This window comes from Vulpes lagopus, chromosome 4, assembly GCF_018345385.1.
Source record: "Vulpes lagopus strain Blue_001 chromosome 4, ASM1834538v1, whole genome shotgun sequence".
NCBI classification, from domain to species: Eukaryota; Metazoa; Chordata; class Mammalia; order Carnivora; family Canidae; genus Vulpes; species Vulpes lagopus.
In genome coordinates, this window is record NC_054827.1 from 144,887,605 (window position 1) to 144,909,055 (window position 21,451).

The 21,451-nt window shown below is 51.9% G+C and overlaps 1 protein-coding gene across 4 annotated transcripts in view; it reads left to right on the forward strand.

The window, feature by feature from the left end:
- The first annotated feature begins 1,986 nt into the window (after positions 1-1,986).
- Positions 1,987-21,451, forward strand: part of SEL1L3 (SEL1L family member 3) — a 101,236-nt gene continuing 81,771 nt past the window's right edge. The window contains exons 1-2 of one of the 4 annotated variants that reach the window (XM_041752562.1): positions 1,987-2,242; positions 16,567-17,137. In XM_041752562.1, the coding sequence (XP_041608496.1) occupies positions 16,864-17,137 (274 nt within the window). In that variant the 5' untranslated portion in view covers positions 1,987-2,242; positions 16,567-16,863. Of the gene's footprint in view, positions 2,243-2,583; positions 2,700-2,872; positions 2,934-3,195; positions 3,529-16,566; positions 17,138-21,451 lie in introns of those variants that run through there. The other 3 variants (XM_041752564.1, XM_041752563.1, XM_041752561.1) reach the window with 3 other exon arrangements.

A 21,451-nucleotide genomic window follows, 5' to 3' on the forward strand; every position in this document is an offset into this window, starting at 1 on the left:
CATGCAGAGAGCCTGTCATGGGACTGGATCCTGGGTCTCCAGGATCACGCCGTGGGCCGAAGATGGTGCTGAACCACTGCGCCACCCGGGCTGCCCAACAAATTTTATTTTAAACACATTTTTAATACATTTATTTACATAAATAATATAATTATTTTAAATTTATTATAATAAAATAAATGACTTTTATTAAATGTATTAAAATAAACATATTTTTAAATTTATTATTTATCTTAAATAATTGTATTTTTATATGAATATAAATACATAAATATAAAAAATAATGACTTTTATATTATTAAATTTAGGCTTTATTAAATGCTTTAAGTATCTTTACCTGACAAGTGAATAGTTGGCCATCATAGGTCACTGAGACTTTACAAGATTTCAAACCATATTGGCATCTAAGATCGACTGGCCTGGGATGCCCTTCTGTGTCCACGGAGGCAAGCCTGTTCAGTGGAGGTTTGGCCTTTTTCTTGCAGCCCTGACCCAACCCACCCAGGGCTCTGGTTGCTCCTCCCCGTGAGCCCGTGGAGAGAGGCTCCCGCCCTCCCCCGGGACTCTCTCCTGTTCCAGGTCGAGGTGTGGAGTTGCTGTCATGTGGCCTGTCGGAGGGGATGCGATAAACTGACTCACACCGAGGCAGTGGTGAGCCATACCGGATAAATACAGTCCCCGGGGACCTTCACAGTTTAGTGGAGCATCAAAACTTCACTTAAACCAATAAATTGTAAAGGCGGGAAAGAATGGTTATGCTTAAATTGAACGGTCTTCTTCTATAACAAGGCCGCACCCTTCAAATGACCCATAGGGACAGCTAGAGAGGACGCAAGGGCCTAAACTGATTGTAGCTTCTGGACCAGATGTCACAGACCGCTGTGAATAGAAATCCTGACCCTCTGTTTCTGCCCCCCTCCAGCACAAAAGTCATCAGTCCGCCCCGCAATCCCCTACCCTGGGCCACAGAGCGTCCTAGGCCACAGAGCGACCTGAACATCCCTTTTTGAGGACCACACTGAGGTCTGGTTAGTTTTCTACAATGCCTGCTGCTCCTCTTGGGGAAGGAATGTTTGCTCACCTCTGGATTCTGGGGCCTTGGGTGATGCCTGATGCACACAGAAGGAACACACTAGAAGCCCAGCGAGTATATCAAGAGGTTTGCTATAGCAGGGTAAAAATAGCCCAGTGCCCTCTGGGGTGCCTCCACAGTGACTACACTTGGGGAAATTCAAACCCACGGGCTTCTCAACCTCCAATGCCACGAATCCTGATTACAAACAACCCGAGGAAACCATTTAGTTCCCTGAAGACCCAGCGAGTCTGTGTGCAATGAAGGAGAGAACGCCGGAGAACCCCAGGAAGACAGGTGGAAGTTCCAGAAATGCTGTGAAACCCCATCTTCTGGAACTGGCCGGCAATTGTCCTTCCACATATATTGAAAAGCATAGTGTAGCCTTTGATCTGACCAAATATATAAATATATATCTACATGGACACAATCTGGGACAAGGCCACCATATCTTTCATCCCCTCGGACACTCAATAGAATAAGTGATTTTGCACATCGCACAGGAGGATTTTCAATGCTCTGGGTCTATGGAAGCGGGACAGGTGTTGGAGACATCTGTCAAACAAAGAAACCCTCAGATGCTTTCACGTGGTGGCTGCTGGGTGAGGTGGGAGCAGAATGGCCTTGCTATAAGCCAGTGCTTCTGGAAATGAGGTCTGTGGACCGGCAGTCCCCTGGCAGCTCGCTGGAAAGGCAGCTTTTCAAGCCTCCCCGGGGCGGCTGCACCTGAAGCTCTCGTGGGGTTGTCCAGCGTGTGTGGCTTCCCGGGCCCCGGCGGTTGGGACACAGGCTGAACTTTGAAAAGCACCGATGTAAGCCGTTACCTGGCGGTGAGTGCCTGGGAGCCAGAGCCTGACCCACGGCCACAGCCCTCAGGTGACCTAAATAAAGAGAAAGGGATGACTCAGCGGAGTTGCTGAGCGCGGCCGGGCCTGTACTGAGAGGGCTGAGGGCATATGGGGGCGCGAGCCCCGGGCACCCCGTCTTGACTGCCAGCCTCTGCTGCCGCCTGGGCCTGGCTGGACTGGACCCTCCGCGGTGGCATCCCCGCAGGGCGGGCGGGGGCCGGATGCCCCCGGACCCCCATCCCATCCCTGGCTCCCACCTGTCCTTAGTCGCACTACGCACAAATCCAGCGGCGCCAAAGGGAAGCTTTGGAGAACTTTAAAGGTGGGTCGACCGTGCCCCCGCCCTGCGCTTCCCGGGGCGCCTGGGGGGGGGCGCAGGCTCGAGGCGGTGGCCGGGTCCAGCCGCGCGCCGCAGGTCCCAGCCCGGTCCCGAGACCCAGGGCGCGCCAGGATTTATTTTACAAAGTGCCCGTGCGCTCCGCCGGCCTCGCCCTTCCGCGTAGGGCCTCGGCACGATTGCGTTGACCTGATTAATGCATTTTCCCGTCGGTCCAGAGTAGCGGCCGGGGCGCGGGGCTGCAAATCCCGCGCAGACCCGCCTCGGGCGCCGGGGCCCTGGACAATTAAAACAAAGAGCGCGGCGGCGGCGGCGGCGGCACCGCACAAACCCTCGGGAAACGTCCAGAACGTGCCGCGTCCCGGGCGGCAGGGCGGGGCGGGGCGCACCCCGGGTGCAGGCTGCGCGGGGCGGGGAGGCGGCCCCGCCTGCAGGTGGACAGGTGGGGGCTGGCGGGGCAGAGCGCGTCCGGGCCCCGCGCCCCGCGCCCCGCGCCCCGCGCCCTCGCCCGAGGGGCGACGAAACGAAACCCCCTGCGCCCGCGGGCCCGGGGCTGCGGGGCCCGCAGGGGGACAGGGCGGGGGCGGGAGGGCGCGCGGGAACCCGAGGCGGAGGGCGGGCGAGGGCCGGGAGGAAAGGCGCAAAGTGGAGGAAAGAGGGGGCGAGGGAGAGGCAGGTGCGAGCGGGAGCGCGCCCGGGGGCAGCGGGGGCGCGGGGGGGCGCCGGGGGCGGGGGGCGCCGGGCGCGGGGGGGCGCCGGGGGCGGGGGGCGCCGGGCGCGGGGGGGCGCCGGGGGCGGGCCCACCTGCGGGGGCGCGGGCGGCCGGGCCGGGGGCGCCGCGGGGAGGCGGGCTGGGCAGGGAGGCAGCGCGGAGGGAGGGACGGGCACCGGCAGCGGGGAGGAGCCGGCGCCGGCTGGGGCTGCGGGGGCGGCGACGGCGGGAGCGGCGGCGGCGGCGGCGGCGGGTCCGGCGGCGGCGGCGGCGGCAGGTGGCCCCGCGCGCGGCGGCCGGCCCGGCCGGGGGCGGGCGGGAAGGTGGCGCCTCGGGCGGGGGCCGGTCCCTGCACCAGGTGACCTGCTCCGGCCCGGATCCGGGCGGCCTCGCCATGCAGCGGCGCGGCGCGGGGCTCGGGTGGCCGCGGCGGCAGCAGCGACCCCCCCCGCCGCCCGCGGTCGGCCCCCGGGCCGCAGCCATGCCCCCCCCGCGCGGCGGCGCCCCCCCGGGCCTCGGCGGCCGCCCTGCCTGCGCGCTGCTCCTGCTCTGCTACCTGGTGAGCGCCGGACCCTGCCGGGTCCTCCCCTGCGCGCGGGCCCGGGGACGCGGGCGGGGGGCGGCGGGGCGCTGCTAGTTTGCTCGCTTCCCGGCCGCTGCGCCCGGGGCGCGCCGGCACCTGGGATGGGGCGCGGGGCGCGGGGCGCGGGGCCGGGGGCGCGGGGCCGGGGGCGCGGACCGCGGCGCTCGCTCTCCCTCCGGACGCGCGGCCCCCGGGGGCCCCTGCCGCCCCCCGCCCCTCCACCCCTCCACCCTGCGCGCGGCTCTGCCCCCGGCCCCCTACCCGGCCGGGGCTTCCCTCGCAGTCTCGCAGCTCCTCGCCTCCCGTGCCCAACTTCGCCTCTCCCTCTCCCTCCCTCCCTCCCTCTCTCTCTCTCCTTCTCTCCCTCTCCTTCTCCCTCTCTCTTTCCCTCCCTCTTTCTCCCTCTCTCTCTCTCTCTCTCCCTCTCTCTCCTTTTCTCCCTCTCCCCCTCCCTCCCTCTCCCCCTCCCCCTCTCGCCCTCTCCTCTTCCTCTCTACCTCCCTCCCTCTCTCCTTCCCTCTCCCCCTCCCCCTCTCCCCCTCTCCCCCTCTCTTTCCCTCTGTCCCTCTCCCCCTCCCTCTCCCCCTCTTCCCCTCTCCCTCTCTCCCTCCCTCTCTCCCCCTCCCCTCTTCCTCTCTCCCTCCCTCCCTCCCTCTCTCCTTCCCTCTCCCCCTCCCCTCCCCCCTCTCTTTCCCTCTCTCCCTCTCCCCCTCTCCCCCTCTCCTCTCTTCCTCTCTCCCCCCCCTCCCCCGGCGAACACCGCCCCTCCCCTCCCCTCCCCTCCCCACCCCTCCCCTCCCCTCCCCTCCCCTCGTCCCCGCCGGGTCCTCCTGGCCGGGACCGCTTTCTGCCACCGCGCCGGCGACGAACCCCGCGCTTGCAGCGCTCGCCAACTCCTCCGCGGTCACTCCAGCCAAGTTGCGGATGCCAGGAAGAATCCGAGTTCTTGCAACACGCTTGCCGCCCGCCCGAGCGGTGACTTTAGCTGCGTCTCGAGCTTTGCAGCGGTGCCGCTCCGGAGAACAGACGCTCGGCTGCTGCGCGCCCGCGGACCGTTTGCGCTCCTCCTGGCTCCTCTTTCAGTCACCAGCTGAATGGCACTAACCTATTTTCCCCCAACCAGCCCATTTAAAAATACCCGAGCAATGTTCACCCTCGGGACACGGTGGGGGAATCAGCCCTCGACTCCTTTGAAGCCTTGCTAGCTTCTGCTCGGAATCCTCCCAGACAATGTAAACCTACAGAAGGCGACACCCTTCCTGCCCAGCCTACCTTAGGCTCCAGGATCCTGCAGAAGCCCGGGGTTATCTCGCCATATATTACTGTAAATAAGTGAAATCGAAAATGCTGAATCATGAAACCGATGTAATAGGAAGTTCGCAGAATGCTTAAAATTGAGCAGTGTCATTGTCCAGGATTGTTCTCATTGATGATGTGGTACCGCCATTATTTGGAGTCTTTCCTCGTAGAAGCCAAAAACTGCTTAGGAGACGTTGTTGGGCATTAGAAATTTGATTCCAAAGAGATTGCCATCCAGCCCAAGTTTCTTTTAGCACTCTTTACTTCTCGTCTGCTGCGTTTCTTGAAGCAGGAGGGTGTGAAAATGCTAATTGTAATTCTGCGTTAGCGTCTACCTGTTGAGCTATCCAGGCTCTTCCTCCCATTTTAAAGTCAACCAGTACCAGATTTCGTGGCCAGATTTATTCAATATTTTCCTAAGAAGTTGTCGGTTAACATGCATGGTTTGGGTTTTTTTTTTTTCACCCCAGAGGTGGTATTATTTAATATTTATGCCACAGGGCTACAGCGCACAGGCTCGTAAATATAACTGCCAAAACAGATGATGACAGGGTTTCAGTTTAAACAGATGATCCACATCCACAAGGCCCTGGTTACCCACAGAGGCAGAAATGATGTACTAGAGCAGCGTGTGAAACATTAATGTACAGGTGGTCTGGAAAGTTCCATGTGGAAATCCCAAGACCTGGCAAGGAGAGCCCACTTCTTGACAGTTCTGAGGAATCAGAGTGACAGGAGCAAAGCCCAAAGGCCTCGTGGTCTGCAGGAACAGAGACAGGTGGTGGAGAAAGTATAAAAGTTCTGTTTAGACCAGGAGAACAGATCACAGGAGGGGACAGAGATGCTCTGCGTGGAGTAGAGCAAGATAGTGAGGTGGTGAGGTGAGGGCTCTGAAGACAGAGATTATAGAAAATACTGCAAAGTCGAACTAATCTGAGCGTGGCCGAGTGTCTTGGCAGACAGGGAAGGGTTGGATTTTGGAACCATCCGGAAGAGGGAAACAAGAAGCAGTGCTTCTTGACTGTGTTTCCTTCAGATGGGCTGCAAATATGCCACTGCGCAGGAAGGACTTTGATAAACAAGCAAACCACTTTGCAGCTAAATGTTAAGCTTTTGTCAAACCCAGGAAAGCAGAGGTGTGATTTGGAAGATGGGCTCCACCTTTTCTTCTAAAGGTTTATCCATTTCCTTAGGATTCTGCTCTAGAGGTATGTGCTACCTAAGCCAGTGGTGAGAGGTAAGGAAGGCTTTCTGACCTTGGAGAAATTCGCTGTGCAAGGCAGGAGAACGTCTGCAGGAAACACGAGATACAGAAAACAAAGCGGGGGGGGGGGGGATGCGTAACCGTGTCCATTTTCTTTGTCAAGGAATATTTCCTAGAGGAAGTGATTGGTCAGGGAGGCGAGGCCGGCAGGTGGAGGGTAGAGGCGGAGCAGAGTAGCTTGGGCAGGATCTCAGGAACATGTAGACACTAGAGGAAGAAAGCTATCCCATAATTTAGAATCATAAATAATAAGAATAGTTTGCATTATCCTAAGTCGTTTATATGCGTTTTCCAGGGCTTTTTTTTTTTAAGATTTATTTATTTATTTGAGAGAGAGAGTGCACACATGTGAGCAGGAGGAGGGGCAGAGGGAGAGGGAGAGAATCCTCAAGTAGATCCTCACTGAACGTGGAGCCCGATGTGGGGCTCGACGTGGGGCTTGAGGTTGTGATCTGAACCGAAATCAAGAATCTGATGCTTAATCAGCAGAGCCACCCAGACGCCCCTGCATTATCCAGTATTCTAACGACAGCCTCGTGTGGTAGGAGCTGTTATGCTCCTCATTCAGTTGAGGTAGCTGAGACTCAGGTTAGGTAGGTTGCCTTGGGCCACACAGGTAGTCCGAGATTGAAACCCAAGTCTGTCCCCTTCCAGAGCCCCAGTTCCTAGGCAGGCTAACTTACTGCTTTCTGCTTTTTGCTGCTCTGAGCTTGTTCCTCTCATACATAGATGCATGGGCCATTAGCAAAGCTCTTACAATGAGTGGCCACCGTGCCACTGGCCAGGATGTGAGGTCATGTCTAAAGGAGCCTAAAATACACAAAACAGAAACAAGAGGCCCCAGAATGGAAGTAGGATGTTAAAGAGAAGAATAGGTGAAACCAGGAAATATTTGCCACCTGTGATGGCAAGGTAAAAGGTACGGTCTTTGTCTAGTCCGGAGGCAGCTGAGGGTTGGGGGGTTGGTTGGCACTTGTGTTTGTGTGAACGTGCGTCCAGGTGTAGAGCGAGCGTGCCTTGGAATGCGTTGCAAAGTCAAGTTGTCTCTGGTTCGGGGGCCGATTCCCACTTTGTGTTATCCCTACCTCTTTGCTTGTTCTCGAGGACTGGAGGTGGAGACTGGTTTTCTGAACAGATGCCTTTAAGCCCCTGCCCTCACGGGGAGCACGCTTCCGGGAGCCAGGGTCCTGAGGCAACGGGCGCCTTCCGTCCCCATTGGCTGGGACAGAATAACCTTCAGTGGCAGCCCAAGAACAGTACTGTGACTGTAGCTAGGATACTGCCAAAGCATGAATAATTGTGACGAGGCCTGAAAGATAAGTCACGGAATGATGCCAAGCAGATTTCTGAAAAGATGATCCCTGGTTCCAGCAGCTGCCAGAAAATTCTAAGGTCACCAAAGGTCAAGGTGGCAGAGAGCCTCCTCCGAGAGGGTGAGGGCTTGGAAAGTAAAAGGTAATGGAATCGCTTCCACTGAGGTCACTGGTGCTGAGTGGTGTGGTCCGCGCAGGACTTGCCAACAGACCCCCCTACCCCCCGCCCTTGTCATTCTCTTACATCATTAACTCGTACCTTCCTCCAGATTTGGCCGGACCAGCTGAGGCTGCCCGGCCCCATCTGTGACGGTGGCACTTGGAGAAGGCATTTCTGTCCATTCCGAACGCTGGTCTCGAATGTATAATTTTTTCTTAAATGAGAAAAACAGATCTCACAATGGCCAGTGTTGATGTCAGCTGTAGAGCCGAAATATTCAGGGTGGACATTTGCACTTGTTAGACGACCAGAGGACAATGAAGTAAGAGGGCATTGGTGGCACAGATGTATGGGGGGTCGTCCGCGGACGGTGGCTGTGCCAGAGCTCTCCATCAGTGGCCGCAGACCGTCGGTTATCCCTCGAGTGGTACTCACAGACTCCTCACTCCGTGCGTGACACAGGGCCTAGGAAGATCGGAACAGGGTGGAGACAGAGAGGCTCTCACTTATCTTGACTCGAGAGTGAAAACGGATGTTTGAAATATAGAGATGAGCTTCAAACCTCCCGTCGGCCAACAGAGTCCACGTTCACCCTGACCAGAGCACCTAAAATCTCCCAAGCCATGGCGCTTGCCTTTTGCTCTCTGTACCTTCGAGTCCTGTGGGCAAAAGTGTGGGAGTCGTGAATCGGCTGAAGGAAGCAGCTGGAGGAAAGATAGACAAGGCATAAAGAACCCAGGCAGCTCACAGAGGAGACAGATGGACATGAGTGGGCCATAAATAGCCTCCAGCGAATTCAGTTGCCCTGTTTATTGGCTCATCCTATTCCCCTGAGAAAGGACCCGAGGGGCAGGAAGGCTGTGCAGCATGGGAGGGATTGGGACATCGGCTTGGGTTGCCCTGGTTTGTCTGCCATCCTCATCCAAAGAAGGGCTTGGCTGAGTTGGGGCGTTGGCTCGGTGCGGCGTGTGGTTTGTGGGTAAGATAATCCCTATCTTCCCCAGGCGCAAGGTGTAGCTGCCTGCTGGGATCTTAGCCCCCACCCCCCTACCTCCCTTCAGGATGACAGTGAGCAAAGTCTCAACAGCCCCCCCTCCACCACCCATGGCCAGAAAGTGGGACAGGTGTAGAAGTAAGTTGGTGAGTCGAGGGCCTCATTTTGGGCGTTTCTGGAAGACCAGAGAGACCCCGTCACTGACTTTGGAGTCAGATAGGAATTTGAATTTTGGTTCTGTCTCTGAGTAGTTGCTTGACCTTGGCCAAGTGACTTCCCATCTCTGAATCCATTCCATTTTCTCAGCCGTAAAACTGGAATGCTGTGTCCCTCCCAGAGCTGGTGTGAAGATTCGATTCGAAGGGAGAAGTCCTGTGAGGTTCTCTTTGAGAGGATGAGTTTTGAAGTGAGAAGTCGACTTAGGCATCGGTCCCAAGGCCCGGCACAGAGTTGGGTACTCAGTTAAATGAAACCAAACCAACCCTTGGTTACCTTCATGATTTAAGTTAAATCAAATCAAAGCAGTATCAAAGAGAGGAGGGGAGCCAGTGCAACTAGGAGTACTGCCTGTGGTGGTGGTGGTGGTGGTGGTGTTTCTCTAGCCAGCTCTCAGGTTTAGGAAGGCATGTGGGTCACCTGGGATGTAGTTCCCAAAGCACATCTCGATTTCGGATTCCATACCGACATCACTGCCCATTCTGTTTAATTGCATACTTTGTTGACATAAACAGGATTTTTACTTATTTCTAGTCAGCAGAAATTGGAGAAGTAGGCCTTTTAAGCCAATACAATTACCTTCTGATGTATGGAAAGTTTGATCCAGCCGGCTTGACGAGAAAGCACTCATGAGCAAGGTTTCCTTAGGTGACTGATGGGGTGGGATGGGCAGGAATGAGAAGAACAGACACTCGATAATTGTTTGCATATTACATGAACCCACATACATTTGTTGGTGTAAATAACCCTCCCCGTGAATGATCTCAGATGTTCCAATCTCTCTGTCCTTTCCTTAAATAACAAGTGGACCATGCAGAGAAAAGAGCCAAGTTTTCTCAGCTTTTTGGAACAGGGAGGGTTATTTGAATAGAATTTCTTCTTATTGATTTTGTTGAAAGGCATCAGATGCAGTCATCCTAAAAGAAGCTTAGGGAGAATTGATAGATTTTTTTTTCTATCCAGAAGATACATAAATTCATCTGTTTCTTGACTCCCCCTCTGAATTGAGTGCATTTTGATCTTTAATTTGGGGTCTTTTATCATGAACACAACATTAATGACCCATTTCTTTCTTTAAAGAGAATTTACAGTACATACACTGTACATAACATCTTACACAATTAGACAAACACCAGGGAATCTATGTTTCCGGAGTGTGTGTGACATTGTCAAATTTGACTTTGATTAAGGCTTACTTCTGGTGTAAACAGATGTTCGAGGGCTCGGGCATCTTTCAGGGCCCAGCTCCATTGTGTGCAAAACAGTTCAGTAGCTTCCGAGGTGGAACATCCATGTGGCTGCCTAAATAGCTAATTTGAGGGGCACAGAAATGCCCCCCCTCACCCCCCTAAATTTCTCTTTATAGCTGCAGTGCATTTGGGCTTTGCTTTTAAGGCATTATCTCCCCCAGCCTGGCAGAGAAATGCAGATCTGTGATACTACTGCAGTCCTTTTTCATTATCACATTAACACGGATGAACTCGCCAGATGAACAAGAGTCCAACAGGGGGTAGAGGGATAGGAAATTTTAAAAATTTAACTCATATTTTTTGGTGTGGAGAGATGGAAAAGTTCTAGAAGGTAGGGTGGTTGTCTGAAAGGTCTGGAAGGACTCCATAGGTAAGAGAAGCCCACCCTAAATGGGTAAGGTAGGTGCCAGAGGGCCACCTTCCCTGACCTCACGTCAGCTGTGATCCCCAGGAGACCCCCGGGGGGGGGGGTGCCAAAGGGTAAGGGTTCTTTCCAAGGAGATTAATGAGGCTGGATGGAAATAGAGAAGCGGAGAGGGCCCCTGTCACAGAAGAGCTTGTGAACATCAGGAGAGGGTGGCAGGGACTCTGGATCAGGTCCTCCGGTTTATGCGCAGGTGCTCCCTGGAGCAGTGAGCCGAGGAGGACCACAGAGGCTCCTGGCTGAAATGCTCCCGCCCAGTATTTCACTTCAGCGGGAAACACCCAAAATCCTACTGTGTGCCAAGCTCTATTTTAGAAGCCAGGAACATAACAATGAATAAGACACGGACTCTGACCTCATAATTTCTAAACAAAGGAGTGACTAGGTGCTTTTTTTACTTCCGTTAATGCAAGCTGGCATGTGAAAATACCTATGAAGGTTGGACACGTGTCATGCCTGTAGCTGAAACTCTTCAACTTAATTGCTTTATTTTCCTGGCAGGAAACAGATAACCACACACATGACTTAAGCCAGGAAATCAGCTTCAGCTTAATCAATATTTAGAGTGTGATGTGTTGCTAATTGGTGTTGGTTGTGTACATAACAGAGGTAGCCACAGCTCATGGCGTGGCAGCTGCCCACTGGGTCTGCTTCAATCCACGAGACACCAGCTTCCTACTTTGCATACGTGCCCCAAAGACTGAAGGCCGTCATGCCTTCTTGAGGGATTTGGACCCTGCCCCTAGAGCCGCAGATGGTGCCTTTGAGGTCCCCTTCGGGGCCAGCACCCCCCCCCCTCCACCACCATATTACGAAAGCCTTGTCCATCCCTGAAATTGTTCCTCTCTTGTACTCCTGCTTCTCCCACTTCTCAAGTCATCTGGCTCAGCCCGTGACATTTTTCTGCACCCAGGCTAGCTCGAACTTCTCATCCCACTTAGATCTTTACCAAAGGAAACAATAGCAAGATGCCAACGCTGCCACCACTGGGGAACCTTTGCAAAATAACCCATCAAGCACCATCAACCACACGTCTACGAAGTTATGCCTAATTGGGTTATTCATCTCATTTCTCCCGTATGATCATTCCTTTAAAAAGCACATTTTCTGTCATTTTGTGGTTTCCGAAACTCTAAATCTAGAATAAAAGCTCGATAATCTAGAACCGTAGTCGGCAAGCTGTGGTCGACGGGCGCAGCCAGCTGCCTGTTTGTGTAAACAGAGTTGAACGGGCCCACAGCCGTGATCATTCGCTTATAAGTCAGTTGTCTGTGGCTGCTTTCTTGATACCACAGCAGAGCTAAGCAGTTTTCATGGACACCAAGTGGCCTGCAAAACCTAAAATACTTACCATATGGCCCTTTTTTTTTTTTTACAGGAAAAGTCTGCTAACTTCATATCTAGAATAGCACCAGCCAGTAGAAGTATAAACGAGTACGAGCCACCTGTGTAATTTCAAATTTTTCGATAGCTGCATTTAAAAAGTAACAGGTGAAATTCATTTGGGGGAACATATTTTGTTTAACTCACTGCATCTCAGTATGATCCACTTCAACACGTGGTCAGTATGAGAACTATTAGATAGGTTGCATTTTTTAAAACATTGAAATCCAGTGTATATCGTACACTTACAGCACATCTCGATTGGAACCCGTCGCATTTCTTCTGTATTGGCATGCGTCTAGAACCCATAAGCTCCTAAAGCGTGGATTTACTTTTCCTGCATTTGAGGTTTTGAAGTAGGTGAAAATAAAATAATCTTCATATGCACAGATAAAGATTTCCTTTAAAACCGAATTTTGAGGGAAGCCTCTGGAGAGAGAACACCGTCAGGTGTCCCATACCTTTTTCGTTCCCCTCTGTCACCACTGATCTCCACAGTGATGAGCCCGACGTCCAGAAAGTCATGGTTCATCAGGCAAAGCTGAAGCCAGTGTCAGCAGGCTGCGCTTATTAACGTGGGAAAGTGGGCCGGTGCACGTTTCACCCTAAGATGGAAAGCAACGAACGTTACCACTAACTGCACTTGCCAGTGGAAGCTCATGAAATCACATAGCCTTTCCCCCAGAATTCTGTTTAAGAGAAGCAGAGTTAGCCTGGAGTTGCCAGCGTCAGCGATAAAAACATGATTCAAAAAAATAATAAAATAAAATAAAATAAAATAAATAAAATAAAATAAAATAAAATAAGTGGCAGAAGAGGACTAGGGTGTTTTTAAGGTAGACATAAAAGGAATGAGGAAGACGTTTTAAGTCATTTTCTGAAAAAAACCACACAGTGACATTCAGTATGTCCTGGCCTCTGCTCTCTGTTGCCTTATTAACTGGGCACGTGTGGGTTTGAGTGAGGGTGGTGGCTTTTGGGGCACTGGGAACGAGGGACACTCGCCAGCATCGGCCGCCACGCTGTCCAGTCTCCCTGTCTTCGGCTGGCCTCTGCGCTGGATTCGCATCTTGAGAAGGGGCCACATCTGGGCACATCTGTCTGAATGAACAAACCGCCCCTTGTGGACAAATGCTGAGGGTACCCGTAGCCCCAAGAAAGCTGAACTGAGCCCAGCCACTCCTTACAGCCTTGCTGCCGTGCGCGTGGGGGACAGCGTGGAGAGGGCCGGGCTCCTGGGCTTGCCTCTACTAAGCCACCAGCAGGGTGCTGTGGGGGGACCACTCAGCGATCACTGCCTCGTTGGAAGAGTGGGGGGGCTGGCTCATCACCAAGGGCTCTAACAGTCACTACTTCTAATTATGAGATTATTTTTATGTTTGTTTTCCCCCCTGTAATTTGGAAATATAAATGAGAGCATAAAACAATTAAGCCTCTCACTGCGGGGGCAGACAGTTTGGACTGTACCCACCTCTTTACATATTTCTTCCCACACTTTTCCCATGACTAATCAAAAGGGATGGCCAGCCCTCCTCACTCTGCTACGTGGAGAAGTTACATTTTTTTTTAAATTTTCATCTTTAGGACACTTGCTTTTCTCTTCATCCCCCCACTTTCCCCCCCCCCCAATATTCATGTAGTACAAATTCAACTCCAGGCTAATGCTTCTCTTAAAGATGAATAAAAATAGATAACACATGTCTCTCCCTCATCCTGTCTCCTGGTCACTTCATCCTTCATGCGAACAGCTAGTGGATTCAAGCAAATGTGTATATGTTTTTCCTTGTTTTAAATTAAAGATTATATTTATTTATTCATGAGAGGTGGAGACATGGGCAGAAGGAGAAGCAGGCTCCACGCCTGATGTGGAAGCCTGATGTGGGGCTTGATACCAGGACCCCAGGGTCACCCCTTGAGTTGAAGGCAGACCCTCAGCCACTGAGCCACCAAGCATCCCTATTTTTCCTTTTCTTAAAAAACAACAACAGCAACAACAACAAAACTCAAATGATACTTCTGAAACTTGTTTATAAAAAAAAAAAAAACGAAACCCTCAAACTTTGGAGATCATTTCGTTATCTGTACATGAGGCTCTTACCTATTTTAATAGCTGTCTAGCCCTCCAGGAGAGGATGTAGTATCATTTACTGAACCAGCCCTGTCTAGATGGACATTTAGTTTTCCATCTTTTGCTGTTGCAAATAGTCCTGCAGTGAAAACCTGTACATACATCATCTTGCACAAATTTGAGTATATGGGTAGGATAAAATCCTAGAGGAGGAATTATTGGACCAGAGGGTGGGTGCATTTCTACATTTGTTGGATACTCCCCGACCGCCGTCCATAGAGATCACTCTCACCAGCAGTACGTAGTAAGAGGCCAGTTTGGCGGGTACAGTGTGTTATTGGACTCTTGGATCTCTGTGAACCGAGTAAGTTCAAACTGGTATCTTCAGTGTGGTTTCAATTTGCTTTTCTCTTATTATCAGTGGGAATTTGCTTATTGATGAACTCTGTCATTTGCTCATTTTTCTTGGTTGTCAGCTTTGTTTCTAATTGACTGTCAGTGCTTTAAAATAGAAACATGCTTCCCATTTCCAGAAACTTTCAATGATTCTTCAGTGTCAGTAGAATGAGAGTCCGCATTCCCTGGGCTGGGATTCAGTGTCCTTCAGAGCCAGGACCTAACCTCCCCCCACCCCCACCCCCCAACCTCATAACCCCATGTCTTTTTGCATCTTTAATCCCATTCTGTTCTCCGGTCAAACCAATCTGCCTCTATCTAGTATATCTGCTCTTGCTTAAGCTGTTGACATTGCTTGTGGGGGCTTCCATGAGCCTCTCTACCTAAAGAACCTCTCTTCACCCCTCAAAGCCCAATGAAAACCCACTCTTTCCATAAATTCTAGATCCCCCAGGTAGAATTACCCTCACCTGGGACTGTACTCCGTTAGGACTTGCGTCTAGGTTGACAGGAGCCTTGAGCACATTCTGCCTTTGGGTCACTGCTCTTTGTCAACACAATTCCCTGATACCTAGCTTTGTGTCTCAGCCCCTTCTGGGAAGAAAGGGGTTCTTAGCGCTTCCTTCTTTAGAAAAGGCCACAGTGACCTTTTTCTTTAGACTTGTAAAAATATTCACAGCATAAAATTTACCAATTTAACCACTCTTAAGGGTATACAGCTCAGGGGCAGTGAGTACATTCACATTGTTGCGCAACCATCCCCACCATCCATCTCCAGAACTCTTCTCCTCTTGTAAAACTATCACTCTGTGCCCATTAAACAATAAGTTCCCATGATCTCTCCCCCCTCCCCTGATCGCTAGCAACCACCAGCCCTTCTGTCTCTATGGATCTGACTGCTCCAGGCACTTCATACAAGTAGAATCGTATGGTATTTATTCCTTATGACTGGTTTATCTCACTTAGCGTAATGCCCTCAAATTTCACCCATATTGTAGCATGTGCCATACTTCTCTTTTTAAGGTTGAATGAGATTCCATTGTGTGTATATATCACATTTTGTTTATCCGTTTATTCACTGAGGTGGATGTCTACCTCTTGGCTGTTGTGAATACGGCTGCTGTGAGCATCAGGGTATGTCTATGAACATATCTCTTCAAGTCCCTGTGTTCTGCTACGTTGGGTATACAGCCAGGAGTGGAGTTGCTGGATCATGTGATAATCCTGTGTTTAATTTTTTGAGGAACTGATGTACTGTTTGACTCAGTGGCTGCATGATTTTACATTCCCACCAGCCATGCACCAGGAGTCCGGTTTCTCTACGTTCTCTCCAACACTTTATATTTTTGTTTTATTTATTTATTTTGGTTTTGGATCATAGCCATACTAATGGGAGTGAAGTGGTCCGAAGTCACCTTTTTCCTACTGTGTTTTGGATGCCCGAATCACAAACTTTTATTTAGAAGAGCTCTAAGTGCACATACATCAGTGCCTTATGCTCAAAACAACATTGCCTTGATCTCATGACCAACTGTCCAAATTTCTTCTGGAAGGAATGTCTGTTTTAAGAGGTCTTCATACTTAAAGAACGAGATAAATAAACACACAGCTAAAATCTTTCTTGGCACAGGTAACACCATCCATGGTGAGAGAATCAGACAACACAGTCTGAGGTCCAAGCCTTGCCTGTGTGTGATTTGGAGCAGTGGAAACTCCTGCTGGGCCATCCGTCATGCGTGCTTGTGCTGGCTCAGAACTTACGGGAGAGGAAGGGCCAGGTTGGCATCCCTGTCATGTTCCCTCTCGGGTGCACTTTGAACTCGTCTCCCACCCTTTGATTTGGCTGCGTCTGATCACCATTTGAAGTCGGGACAATAGTTTGGAAATGTCTGAAGCTGGCTCATCTCTTTCACGCGAAGGCAGAGTCACCGATGCTGGATTTGTTGCGAACTAGCTCCTCCATTTGGAAACCAACTCTGGAATGATTGCCACGTAGCTTTGAAAGTCACATTTTGATCAGCAGATGCTACTGAGTCTGGGGAGAGAGTTTAATGTGGCCTAATCTTCATTAGTGTGTGTGTTGGTTTTTCTGTAATTGTTCGGTCGTGGTTTTGCCATCTTGTGCGTCCCACATTCATTGCTTTATGTAGATGCCTATTTTTTATTCCAGGAAAAAAATGCACGTATCTGTTAATCTGATGATTTTTAAACTCCCTGTACTTTCTTTCCTTTTTTTTTCCTTTTCAGAACGTTGTCCCTTCTTTGGGCAGGCCGACCTCCCTGACTACGTCGGTGACCCCCAAAGCCGAGCAGAGCGTGGCTTACAAAGACTTTATTTATTTCACTGTCTTTGAAGGGAATGTCCGCAATGTCTCTGAAGTCTCGGTTGAGTATTTATGCTCTCAGCCTTGTGTTGTCAATCTGGAAGCGGTCGTTTCATCCGAGTTCAGAAGTAGCATCCCTGTGTACAAAAAGAGGTGGAAGAATGAGAAGCATCTTCACACCAGCAGGACACAAATAGTACATGTGAAATTTCCAAGCATCATGGTTTACAGAGATGATTATTTCATCAGACACTCCATTTCAGTATCCGCGGTGATACTACGCGCCTGGATTACTCACAAATACAGTGGTGGAGACTTGAATGTTAAATGGGAGGAAAATTTGCTACATGCTGTAGCGAAAAATTATACTCTGCTGAAGACAGTCCCGCCTTTCGAACGCCCTTTCAAAGATCATCAAGTGTGCCTTGAGTGGAACATGGATTATATTTGGAACCTTCGGGCAAACAAGATTCCCCAGTGTCCTCTTGAAAATGGTAGGTCATTTGCCTTGCGAGGAGCCTCGTGCTCATTTCTTCAGATAGCCTGTATCACGAGAGGTTGGCAGGAGAAGGTTCTCGCACTAGCAGGTGGGGGAGGCAAGGAAAACGACGAGCACACCGGATCGGCTTTAGGACTCCGGGGGAGAAAGAGGGTGGAAGGAAAAAGGTGAAGAGAGAAGAAACAGTAGTAGAGAATAGAGTGCACTTGAGAGTCACAGAGGTCATGGAGGGACCTTGAGAGGTTTGGCTCTGAAGTTGTCAAAGGAGTGTTAATGCCACCGAGACCGACCCTGGGAACATCTTCCTCCCTCTGTCCCTTCATGAGTATCCGATATTTTTAACTGGAGTGTTTTATCCCAGGGGAGATGAGAACCAGACGAGCCTTTGTGTCGGGCGGGAAGGAGGTATCCCACGGTAGTTTCCAGCCCAGAGCGCATGGGTTCAACTCCTGGCTCTGCCCCTTTCTGCCTGTGTAATCTTGGAATTCTGGGAGCCTCAGTTTCCTTGTCTGTAAAGTGGGGATGATCGGTAACAGTTCCGTCAGAGCAGAGTTGGGAAAATGAAATGAGATGTAATTTGCTTAACGCACAATCAGCACTCAGTAAAAAAGTAGCCGTGACGATGATAGAGTCCAAACTCTGCATTTTATCCTAAACGCCATGTGGTTACAGCCGCCGAAGGACCCATGCAGGGGGTTCCCGTGCCTTCCCTTAAGCACCGGGGTTGGAGCTCTCTGGCTGTGTGCCCTTAGGGGAAGTTCTCTCCCTTGGCAAGAGGAGCACCTTCCTATGGGGATGCTGAGCGCCCCCCAGCTCTTCTGCTCATCCCCCGATGGGGAGCTACGCTGGGCATGCTCCCAGGCACTCACCTGGAATCTGACAGTGCTTCCTGCAGTGTAGCCCTAGGACCAGCTGCCACAGAGTCACGCAGGGCTCTTGGTGTAAATGCAGATTCCCAGGCCCCCACACAGCCTACTGGGTCAGGAGCTGTGGGGCGCAGGGCCCCGAGATCAGCACTTGAAACACACTCCCATGACTCTGACGCATCTTGAAGCTCCAGGACCTCTGGAGCAGCTGCAGAGCTGGTGGGCTATTGACCTAGAGTGACAGTGGCCCAACCGCCATGGGCCTGTGACAGAAGACGCTTCCCTGGGAGGTGCCTGACCCCTGCTAGTCTTTGAGAGGACTTGCTTTGGGGCAAGGTGACTTAACCCTGAGAAAACAACAGCGATGAGTATTCCCTGGGACCGCCCCAAACGGCCCTGCATCTAGAGGAAACGTGAAGGGTCTGTTTAGCCATACGTTATGGTGGGTCAGAGGCCACCTGCCGTAGAACAAATACATTCAGCATTTAAAAAAAAATTTTTTTTTTACATTTAGCATTTTTAAAAAAGCCTTTTCTTTATTTGAAATAATTATAGACGTGCAGGAAGTTGCAAAAATGGTAGAGAGCCCTGCATATCCTTCCCCCACCTTCCCTCTAATAAAGATCTTTCCTGACTGTAGGACGCTAGCGAGAGCACAAAACTGATGTTGACTTAGACCGTGGACTTTATTCAGAATTCACTAGTTTTTACAGGAGCTCTTGTGTGCGTGCGTGTGTGTGTGTGTGTGTGTGTGTGTGCACGCGTGTGTAGTTCTCTGCCCTCCTATCCTGCAGTTGGTCTGAGTAGCCTTGTTCCGTGTCTGGCTGATTCCATGGTTGTGTGGTGTTCAAAGTACAAATCTGGAGAGGAGGAAGGCAGACTCCGTTCCCGTGTGCGTGTGAGTTGGGGGTAGGGCGGGCGGGCAATTAAATGTCTGAAACAGTCGAGCTGCCTGCATTTCGATGATCAGTGTGCATCCTTCCTCCACGCAGAACCCCTTGCTAGCATCTTTCTGGAATGCCTTCCACGGGGAGACCTAATTTATTAAGGAGAAGGAAGCACGAGGCACATACAAGCCAGTTTTTTTTTTTTTTTTTTTGATGTGCCTCCGATTTTGTCAGGGCGTAATGATTCCATTTCATGTTTGGCAAATCACATATTTCTCACTGAAGAATGACTAAATTGCAAGCTGGAAGTTTTCAGATGAAGTCATTTATGAACTAGCCGAGGTCTTAGGGCCCCTGCCCATACCCTTAAAATGTGAACCACCTTTTCTTTCTTTTGTTGTTCCTTCCCGTATTCACTGAGCTTCGCGGAATAGCGCAGTGGGATTTTTCTCTCCACCTTCTTCCAAGCATTACTTTTGGGGTGAGAACCAATCTGATAAAAGCACGATGCAGAGGAAAAACCTTTTCTAATAATTAAAGTCCTCCAAAATGGTTGAGGGGGGTGGTGCTCCGTGCACTCTCAAAGCCAGCTCTGTTTGCGTGGCTGTGATTTGTTCACCGAAAAGGGGAACATTCCCTCGCCCTCTCTTTAAAAGAGGAATCAAAAGAGCGTCTGCAGCAGCCCTATGGAAAGTGTCCACGACCTTTGTTCTTGATACGCTGTGCGATGGAAGGGGGCCAGGCCTCTGGCTTGTTCTTAGCAGGGGCTTCTTTATTCAGCTCTCGATGAACAAGAGTCAAGTCAGAACAACAAGATGGCATTAGGGAGCCGAGGGGGTGCCTTTCATGTCCGGTCCCCTTGCAGTCTGCAGCCAGCGCTGGGGTGGGGTAGGAGGGGGGGGACGTTTTCTGTGTCGAGTGCCTGGTGTCCTACGACGGCTCCACGTCTGGACTAAAGGACCCTGTGACTTGCTTTCATTTTCTTTTTCTTTTATAAAGAGAGAAGAGAGCCGAGGCGCCCCCACGCACGGGGCTGTTCTGTGAGGACGGTTAGGGTGCCTCTCCCCCAAAGGCCCAGGGCCGGCCCCCACCGTGAGGCTGTGCTCCTGGACGCCCGCCCCTCCCCGCGGCCCGCCGTGTATCTGCTTTGCCACGACCCTGCCAGGCCGGGCCTTTGGCCTGATTTTTGGTGGACGTGCAGCAGATTTTTGTCCGGCCCTGCCGAGAAAACCTTCCCCAGATCAGAAGTCGGCAGCCTCTCAGGACACAGGTGTATCCAGGCCTGGCCACGTGTCCTCCTGGTGCACCTGTCCCTGCTGCATTCTGGGCACGTGGGCCAGCGGTGGCCAGGCACGCCACACCTAGGGCCCCAAGCGTATTGTCCGTTTCCCTGGGGGAAGGGACCAGGCCTTGGCCGTTGTCCCTCAGCGGTGACACATGTGCCTGACTCACACATGAACTCATCAAGAAAAAGCGATCCACCCCCAGGCAACAACTCCAGGCCCGCCTGGACCTCTCTTCCTGCCTGTCCCACCGTGGCAGGTCAGCTGGCCCTGTTGCCTCCATACTCGATCGCCCCGCACCACGAGTGTTGCCGTCATACCGGTGGATGTCACCGCCGGCAGCGGCCTCATTCCCCACGTGGCAGCCAGTGCAAGCAGGTGGCATCACCCCCCGCAGGTGGTTCCTCCCACTGCAGTGAGGAAGATCCCCTCGATGACCCCTGTGCCCAGGGTCCCTGTCCCCTACCCTGCCGTGTCTCCCGACGTGCCCCCCTTGTGCACCTGCTTCCTGCTCCTTGAGCTTCTCGGGATCATCCTCCCTTTGGGACACTTACGTTATCGCTCCCTGTGCTAATGCCATGTCAGGAGAGAGGGCTCGCTGAGCCGGTTATCTAGGATGGCAGCCCCACCCCGTTGTTCTCTATCTTCACCCCCTTCCCAGCCCTATCGTCACCAGACTTTGTAATTAAATATGCGTCATTGCTTTCTTTGCCCGGGGAGTCTCTCTGTACTAGGACGCGAGCTCCCTAAGGCCAAGGTCCTGGCTCCCTTTGTGCGGTGCCCCCCGCCCCAGCCCCTAGCACCCCGCAGGCATCCAGTGACTATTTGTGAATTGAGTGACAGATGCTCTCAGCCAAGGGGCAAGGACTGCGTGTGACCATCACACTGGGACATCCTCACACAGCTGTGTTGCCACATTAGTGAGCACCCAGGGGTAGCGGGCGGCTGTCCCTAGGCTCGCACACGGCCACAGCTGCCCCGGGAGAGCCCTTCTGGGGCTGTGCTGGTTAAGGATGCAATCTCTTGGTCAGTCATTCTCCTTGGCAACCGCACATGAGCCCCCCCTTTGCCCTGCCCTCGTAGTTTGAGTCTGGGATTCCCCAACCCCCGCCTCGACCAAGTCGATGCCTTTTACGGGAAATAGGCCTCCCCCTGCCCCCACTGCTGCACCACGTGGCAAAATCATCCTTCTACTTTGGTAGCTGGCTCAAATGTCCACTCCTCCCCTGCCCACCCCCCTCCCCACCGAAGCTTCTCTCTTTTCTTTTTTCAT